The sequence below is a fragment of the Oncorhynchus nerka genome, linkage group LG26 (assembly GCF_034236695.1).
Source record: "Oncorhynchus nerka isolate Pitt River linkage group LG26, Oner_Uvic_2.0, whole genome shotgun sequence".
In the NCBI taxonomy this organism is placed as follows: Eukaryota; Metazoa; Chordata; class Actinopteri; order Salmoniformes; family Salmonidae; genus Oncorhynchus; species Oncorhynchus nerka.
In genome coordinates this window covers 48644823-48653753 of record NC_088421.1, presented here as the reverse complement: position 1 = coordinate 48653753, position 8931 = coordinate 48644823, and the positions used below count along the sequence as shown (strand labels likewise).

Sequence of the window (8931 nt, the reverse complement as noted above, 5' to 3'; positions counted from 1 at the left end):
ACTCATTAAGTAGGTAGTATACAGTATGTTAGTATGGGTACTATTAAATAGGTAGTATACGGTATGTTAGTATGGGTACTACAGTAGGTAGTTAGTTAGGATGGGTACTCATTAAGTAGGTAGTATACAGTATGTTAGCTAGTTAGCATGGGTACTCATTAAGTAGGTAGTATACAGTATGTTAGTATGGATACTCATTAAATAGGTAGTATACTGTATGTTAGTATGGGTACTCATTAAGTATGTAGTATACAGTATGTTAGCATGGGTACTCATTAGTAGGCAGGTAGTATGGTTACTGTATGTTAGTATGGGTACCATTAAGTAGGTAGTATACTGTATGTTAGCATGGGTACTCTACCGTATGTTAGATGGGTACTATTAGTATGTAGTATACAGTATGTTAGGGATGGGTACTCATTAAGTAGGTGGTATACTGTATGTTAGTATGGGCAGTATACGGGCATGTTATATGGTTGGTATAGGTAGTATGGTAGTATGGATACTCATTAAGTAGGTAGTATACTTAGGTAGTTAGTATGGGTACTCATTAAGTAGGTAGTATATGGTATGTTAGTATGGATACTCATTAAGTAGGGTATACGGTATGTTAGTATACTCATTAAGTAGGTAGTATACGGTATGTTAGTATGGTACTCATTGGGCAGGTAGCATAGGTAGTATATGGTATGTTAGCATGGATACTCATTAACAGGTAGTATACTGTATGTTAGGATGGTACTCATTAGTTTAGGGGCATTGGCCTAAAGAGAAGTCATGAATACTCTTCACTTTACCCTTTTTTTCTGAAGTGCATTATCTGGGTTTTATCTTGGATAATCATTCATCTCTCTTTGGTACACCGTAGATTGACACTGTATGTGAAAACGGCACATTTTCTACGTTTTGTAGAGCAAATATAGTGTTAAAAAAGTTTTACCCGATGGATATCATCAGAAGTTAAACCATTTTAAAAACAGTGATATTCAAACGCTATGGGATTTGTGGGGAGGAAGATGATACCTCCTGGCTAGAAATTCGTTGCAGGTTTTGAAAATCACTGTTTTTCTTACTTTGAATCCTATCCTGTGATGTCACAGATACATTTATTTTTAGAACCTTCTCTTTTTAACCACGGATCAAAATTGGCGGAATATCCCTTTAATTGTGGTTAACTCATTTCTCTCTCTCTGTCTCTCTCTGTCTCTCTCTCTCTCTCTCTCGCTCTCTCTGTCTCTCTCGCTCTCTCTGTCTCTCTCTCTCACTCTGTCTCTCTCTCACTCTGTCTCTCTCTCGCTCTCTCTGTCTCTCTCTCTCGCTCTCTCTGTCTCTCTCTCTCGCTCTCTCTGTCTCTCTCTCTCGCTCTCTCTCTCTCTCTCTCTCAGGGACACGTCAGGACAGGGGAGGTTCTGCACCATCTTCAGGTCCTACTCCAGAGGGGCTCAGGTAGGAAACACATTCTGCTGACATAGTACACATTCTGCTGACATAGTACACACATTCTGCTGACATAGTACACACATTCTGCTGACATAGTACACACATTCTGCCGACATAGTGTGTATATATACAGTTGAAGTCAGAAGTTTACATACACTTAGGTTGGAGTCATTAAATCTTGGTTTTCAACCACTCCACAAATTTCTTGTTAACAAACTATAGTTTTGTCAAGTTGGTTAGGACATCTACTTTGTGCATGACACAAGTAATTTTTCCAACAATTGTTTACAGACAGATTATTTCACTTATCATTCACTGTATCACAATTCCAGTGGGTCAGAAATGTACATACAGTAAGTTGACTGTGCCTTTAAACAGTTTGGAAAATTCCAGAAAATTATGTCATGGCTTTAGAAGCTTCTGATAGGCTAATTGACATAATCTGAGTCAATTGGAGGTCTACCTGTGGATGTATTTCAAGGCCTTCAAACTCAGTGCCTCTTTGCTTGACATCATGGGAAAATCAAAAGAAATCAGCCAAGACCTCAGAATTTTTCTGTAGACCTCCAAGTCTGGTTCATCCTTGAGCAATTTCCAAACGCCTGAAGGTGCCACGTTCATCTGTACAAACAATAGTATGCAAGTAAAAATAAACACCATGGGACCACGCAGCCGTCATACCGCTCAGGAAGGAGACACGTTCTGTCTCCTAAAGATGAATGTACTTTGGTGCGAAAGTACAAATCAATCCCAGAACAACAGCAAAGGACCTTGTGAAGATGCTGGAGGAAACGGATACAAAAGTATCTATATCCACAGTAAACGAGTCCTATATCGACATAACCTGAAAAGCCGCTCAGCAAGGAAGAAGCCACTGCTCCAAACCGCCATTAAAAGCCAGACTATGGTTTGCAACTGCACATGGGGGCAAAGATTGTAGTTTTTGGAGAAATGTCCTCTGGTCTGATGAAACTGTTTGGCCATAATGACCATCGTTATGCTTGGAGGAAAAAGGGGGAGGCTTGCAAGCCGAAGAACACCATCCCAACAGTGAAGCACGGGGGTGGCAGCATCATGTTGTGGGGGTGCTCTGCTGCAGGAGGGACTGGTGCACTTCACAAAATAGATGGCATCATGAGGATGGAAAATTGTGGATATATTGAAGCAACAACTCAAGACATGAGTCAGGAAGTTGAAGCTTGGTCCCAAATTGTTCTTCCAAATGGACAATGACCCCAAGCATACTTCCAAAGTTGTGGCAAAATGGCTTAAGGACAACAAAGTCAAGGTATTTGAGTGGCAATCACCAAGCCCTGACCTCAATCCTATAGAACATTTGTGGGCAGAACTGAAAAAGCTTGTGCGAGCAAGGAGGCCTACAAACCTGACTCAGTTACACCAGCTCTGTCAGGAGGAATGGGCCAATATTCACCCAACTTATTGTGGGAAGCTTGTGGAAGGCTACCTGAAACGTTTGACCCAAGTTAAACAATTTAAAGGCAATGCTACCAAATACTAATTGCGTGTATGTAAACTTCTGACCCACTGGGAATGTGATGAAAGAAATAAAAGCTGAAATAAATCCTTCTCTCTACAATTATTCTGACATTTCACATTCTTAAAATGAAGTGGTGATCCTAACTGACCTAAAACAGGGAATTTTAACTAGGATTATATGTCAGGAATTGTGAAAAACTGAGTTTAAATTTGGCTAAGGTGTATGTAAACTTCCCGACTTCAACTGTATATAGTATATATTATTCATATTATTGTTTCATGTACTTCTCTTTTTGACCTGCAGTGTTGGAGCTACAGAGTTTCACTGTACCCTGCAATTACATCTGAGACTCTGTGCACATGACTAATAAACTCATCTAATCCAGTACACACACAATCTAATGACATAGTACACACACACACACACATACACACACACACACACAATCTAATGACATAGTACACACACACACAATCTAATGACACAAGTCCCCTACTGAGTGTGTTTGGCTGGTCCTGTCTGCTCCTCCTACTTCTATAAACAGGACATAAAGAACAAAGGTGTGTGTGTGTGTGTGTGTGTGTTCTCCAGGGGATCCTGCTGGTGTATGACATCGCAAACCGCTGGTCGTTCGAAGGCATCGACCGCTGGATACGAGAGATTGACGAGGTATGGAGGGAGGGGAGAGGAGGAAGAGAGGGTAGAGGAGAGGCGAGGGTAGAGGAGAGGAAAGGAGAGACCCTGTCCCATAGTCCTCAACACACCTCGGTGAACCGAATAGGCCCAGAGTACTGCTATAGACACACTATGTCCTTCTGGGATGCAGAAGCCTAGAGGACATCCTCCCTGTGTGTGTGTGTGTGTTTCTCTCAGGGTGTTTGGTGAAGATATGTCTTTCCTGGTTCACCTCTAGTCTACAGTACCCTGGAACTGGACTCCTGTCATTCAGAGAGCGGGAGACAGATGGGGGGTAGACTAGAGAATTTGATTGGTAGAATGAAAGGTGAAGCCGCTAGAAAGACCAGGGCCCGTTTCCCATAGCGATGGAACTCAGGCTTCCCAGTGTTTTAACCACGTATCTTTCCTACAACGACCCAAGATGCAACGTGTGTTTCCCTAAACGCCACGCAGAGAGAACGCTTGTTAAGTGTGTTGTTGCAGTGTGTCGATACTGATAGGATGGATACTGATAGGCTGGATACTGATAGGATGGATACTGGTGGGATAGGATGGATACTGGTGGGATAGGATGGATACTGGTGGGATAGGATGGATACTGGTGGGATAGGATGGATACTGGTGGGATAGGATGGATACTGGTGGGATAGGATGGATACTGGTGGGATAGGATGGATACTGGTGGGATAGGATGGATACTGGTGGGATAGGATGGATACTGGTAGGCTGGATACTGATAGGATGGATACTGGTAGGATAGGATGGATACTGGTAGGATAGGATGGATACTGGTGGGATAGGATGGATACTGGTGGGATGGATACTGGGATGGATACTGGTAGGATGGATTCTGATAGGATGGATTCTGATAGGAGGGATACTGATAGGATAGGATGGATACTGATAGGATGGGAGGGATACTGATAGGAGGGATACTGATAGGAGGGATACTGATAGGATGGATACTGGTAGGATGGATACTGGTAGGATGGATACTGATAGGATGGGATGGATACTGATAGGATGGGATGGATACTGATAGGAGGGATACTGGATAGGATGGATACTGGTAGGATGGATACTGGTAGGATGGATACTGATAGGATGGATACTGGTAGGATGGATACTGATAGGATGGATACTGATCTGATAGGATGGATACTGATAGGATGGATACTGATCTGATAGGATGGATACTGATAGGATGGGATATATATATATATAAGAGACAGTTCTAACAGTTTCTATAACTTACTACTGTTTTCTACTTCCTGTAAACCACTGAAATGCCCCCCCCCCTCTCCCTCCCATCAGCATGCCCCGGGTGTACCTCGTATCCTGGTAGGCAACCGGCTCCACCTGGCGTTCAAGCGCCAGGTTCCTACGGAGCAGGCCCGGGCGTACGCGGAGAAGAACGGCATGACCTTCTTTGAGGTCAGCCCGCTCTGCAACTTCAACGTCATCGAGTCGTTCACAGAGCTGTCTCGCATCGTACTGATGAGGCACGGCATGGAGAAGTTCTGGAAGCCCAACAGAGGTAGGAGGGGGGGGGGGGACACACCGATATATATATTTTTTTACAAAAGGAGTACATGTGCTCCTAATTAGAAAAAATTGTAGGAGCACAATAAAAAGTATTCATGGTATAGATGATATAAATAGGTAGTAATTACAGAATCCAGGGTTTAGGAGCACCAGAAGGAACATAATAAGATGCAGCCTACGTACAGCTATCCTACTTTAATATTATAACATATACCATTTAGCAGAAGCTTTTATCCAGTGACTTAGTCATGCGTACATACATTTTACATATGGACGGTCCTGAGAATTGAACCCACTATCCCGGTGTTGCAAGTGCTACACTCAAGCGGCTGAGCACGGAAGCGCGGCCACGGAGCTACGGAGGGCCGCTCTCTACGGAGCGCTTTCTCTCTAGCGACTGAGCAACGGACGGAGGAGGGCAGTGACTGAGTTGGGAGGGCCGCTCTAGCGATCGAGCTACGGAGGGCCGCAGCTGACGGAGGGGAGGGCCTCGAGCAACGGAGGGCGCTCTAGCGACTGAGCTACGGAGGGCCGCTCTCCACGGGAGCGACTGAGCTACGGAGGGCCGCTCTCAGCGACTAGCGGAGGGCCGGCTGAGCTGGGACAGCGAGGACCACTTTAGCGAGCGCATCTAAAGAAGCTCTCCCTTGTTCCTTTCTACAGAACCACCTAAAGAATGTTTACCTGCTGGTAAAATTACCACACGATATCCTTCATCTGTGGTTAGCAGGTTGCTAGCTAGCTAATGATCTGTGGTTAGCAGGTTGCTAGCTAGCTAATGATCTGTGGTTAGCAGGTTGCTAGCTAGATAATCTGTGGTTAGCAGGTTGCTAGCTAGCTAATCTGTGGTTAGCAGGTTGCTAGCTAGCGAATGATCTGTGGTTAGCAGGTTGCTAGCTAGCGAATGATCTGTGGTTAGCAGGTTGCTAGCTAGCTAATGATCTGTGGTTAGCAGGTTGCTAGCTAGCTAATCTGTGGTTAGCAGGTTGCTAGCTAGCGAATGATCTGTGGTTAGCAGGTTGCTAGCTAGCTAATGATCTGTGGTTAGCAGGTTGCTAGCTAGCTAATGATCTGTGGTTAGCAGGTTGCTAGCTAGCTAATGATCTGTGGTTAGCAGGTTGCTAGCTAGCTAATGATCTGTGGTTAGCAGGTTGCTAGCTAGCTAATGATCTGTGGTTGCAGGTTCTGTGGCTAATGATCTGTGGTTAGCAGGTTGCTAGCTAGCTAATGATCTGTGGTTAGCAGGTTGCTAGCTAGCTAATGATCTGTGGTTAGCAGGTTGCTAGATAATCTGTGTTAGCTAATGATCTGTGGTTAGCAGGTTGCTAGCTAGCTAATGATCTGTGGTTAGCAGGTTGCTAGCTAGCTAATGATCTGTGGTTAGCAGGTTGCTTGCTAATGATCTGTGTTTAGCAGGTTGCTAGCTAGCTAATGATCTGTGGTTAGCAGGTTGCTAGCTAATGAGCTAATGATCTGTGGTTAGCAGGTTGCTAGCTAGCTAATGATCTGTGGTTAGCAGGTTGCTAGCTAGCTAATGATCTGTGGTTCAGGTTGCTGGTTGAGCAGGTTGCTAGCTAGCTAATGGTCTGTGGTTAGCAGGTGCTGCTAGCTAATGATCTGTGGTTAGCAGGTTGCTAGCTAATGATCTGTGGTTAGCAGGTTGCTAGCTAGCTAATGATCTGTGGTTAGCAGGTTGCTAGCTAGCTAATGATCTGTGGTTAGCAGGCTAATGATCTGTGGTTAGGCAGGTTGCTAGCTAGCTAATGATCTGTGGTTAGCAGGCTAGCTAATGATCTGTGGTTAGCAGGTTGCTAGCTAGCTAATGCTGTAACAGGACAGAACAAGGTTGAAGTAACTCTCTCTCCTCCCCTCTCTCCCTCCAGTCTTCACTCTCCAGGACCTGTGCTGCAGAGCGATTGTCTCCTGCACGCCCGTCCACCTAATCGACAAGCTGCCATTGCCCGTGGCGATAAAGTCCCACCTCAAGTCCTTCTCTATGGCCAATGGGATGAACGCAGTGATGATGCACGGACGTTCCTATTCGCTGGCCAACGCGGGGGGCGGGTCTAAAGGGAACAGTCTGAAGCGTTCTAAATCTATCAAACCCCCCCAGAGCCCCCCCACAGAACTGCACACGCAACAACTGTAAAATCTCCTAGTGATAGACCCTGTCTGGGGGGGGGAGACTAACACCCTAAACACACTGAAACAGACCCTGGCCCTTCCACTGAGGGAGGATGTGTAGAGCCTGTGGGGAGAACCAAGTCTGAGACCTAACCTACACCCTGAAGGGAGGAGACCCTGAAACCTAGCCCTTAACCCATACCCTAACCCTGGGGGAGGAGAAACCCTGGGGGAGGAGGGAGGTGAAACCTAGTGTAGGAGGAGGAGGAGGGAGGTGTGTGTACACAGACTTGAGGAGACCCGACCAGACATTTCTGGTCAACCGTCGTCCATAGGAGGGGTTGTGCTGGAGTTGTAATACATCCAGAATACACCCAGAATCATCCAGAATACACCCAGAATAAACTCAGAATACATCCAGAATACACTCAGAATACACCCAGAATACATCCACACCCAGAATACATCCAGAATACACCCAGAATACATCCACATCCAGAATACGTCCAGAATACATCCACACAACCCTACTGAGTTCTAGTGTTTTCCCCTCTCTTCTTCCCTCCCTTTCTCTCTCTGTTGATCAGTGTTGCCTCCTGCTGTCCCATGATTCATATGTTAAATAATAGATGTTCTCTTCATGGATCTCTGCCTGCTCTCCTTCTCTCCTTCCTTTCTCTCTCTCCCTCACTCTGCCTGCTCTCTCTCCATCTCACTGCCTGCTCTCACTCTCCCTCACTCTGCCTGCTCTCTCCCTACCTCTCCCTCACTCTGCCTGCTCTCTCCCTCACTCTGCCTGCTCTCTCCCTCACTCTGCCTGCTTTCTCTCCTCACTCTACCTGTGATCTCTCTCTCTCTCCATCTCACTGCCTGCTCTCTCTCTCCCTCACTCTGCCTGCTCTCTCTCCCTACATCTCCCTCACTCTGCCTGCTCTCTCCCTCCCTTCTCCCTCTCTTCCACTTTACATCTATCCATCTCCCTCACTTTGTATTCTCTCACACTCCCTTCCTCTTTACCTCCCTCCTCCCTTCCCTACCCTCCCTCCTTCTCCCTACCCTCCCTCCCTCCCTCCCTCCTTCTCCCTACCCTCCCTCCCTCCTTCTCCCTACCCTCCCTCCATCTCCCTACCCTCCCTTCCTCCTTCTCCCTACCCTCCCTCCCTCCTTCTCCCTACCCTCCCTCCCTCCATCTCCCTACCCTCCCTCCCTCCTTCTCCCTACCCTCCCTCCCTCCTTCTCCCTACCCTCCTCCCTCCTTCCTCCCTACCCTCCCTCCCTCCCTCCTTCTCCCTACCCTCCCTCCATCCCTCCCTCCTTCTCCCCCTCCCTCCCTCCTTCTCCCTACCCTCCCTCCTTCTCCCCTCCCTCCCTCCTTCTCCCTACCCTCCCTCCCTTTTCTCTTCTCCCCAGTCATCCAGTCTGCCTGCCAGTTTTCCTCTCCTTCCTTTTTTCCTCCTCCTTCCTTTTTCTCTCTCCTCCTTTCCTTCCTTTTTCTCTCTCCTCCTTTCCTTCCTTTTTCTCTCTCCTCCTTTCCTTCCTTTTTCTCTCTCCTCCTTTCCTTCCTTTCTCTCTCTCCTCCTTTCCTTCCTTTCTCTCTCTCTTCCTTTCTCTCTCTCCTCCTTTCCTTCCTTTCTCTCTCTCCTCCT

General features: G+C 46.5%; 1 protein-coding gene across 1 annotated transcript in view; it reads left to right on the top strand.

The window, feature by feature from the left end:
• LOC135564903 (ras-related protein Rab-40C-like) overlaps positions 1-7310 on the top strand; it is a 14217-nt gene extending 6907 nt beyond the window's left edge. Inside the window, exons 3-5 of the mRNA XM_065010990.1 lie at positions 3530-3607; positions 4931-5153; positions 7045-7310. Coding sequence (XP_064867062.1) covers positions 3530-3607; positions 4931-5153; positions 7045-7310 — 567 coding nt within the window. The remainder of the gene's footprint in view (positions 1-3529; positions 3608-4930; positions 5154-7044) is intronic.
• The last annotated feature ends 1621 nt before the right edge of the window (positions 7311-8931 follow it).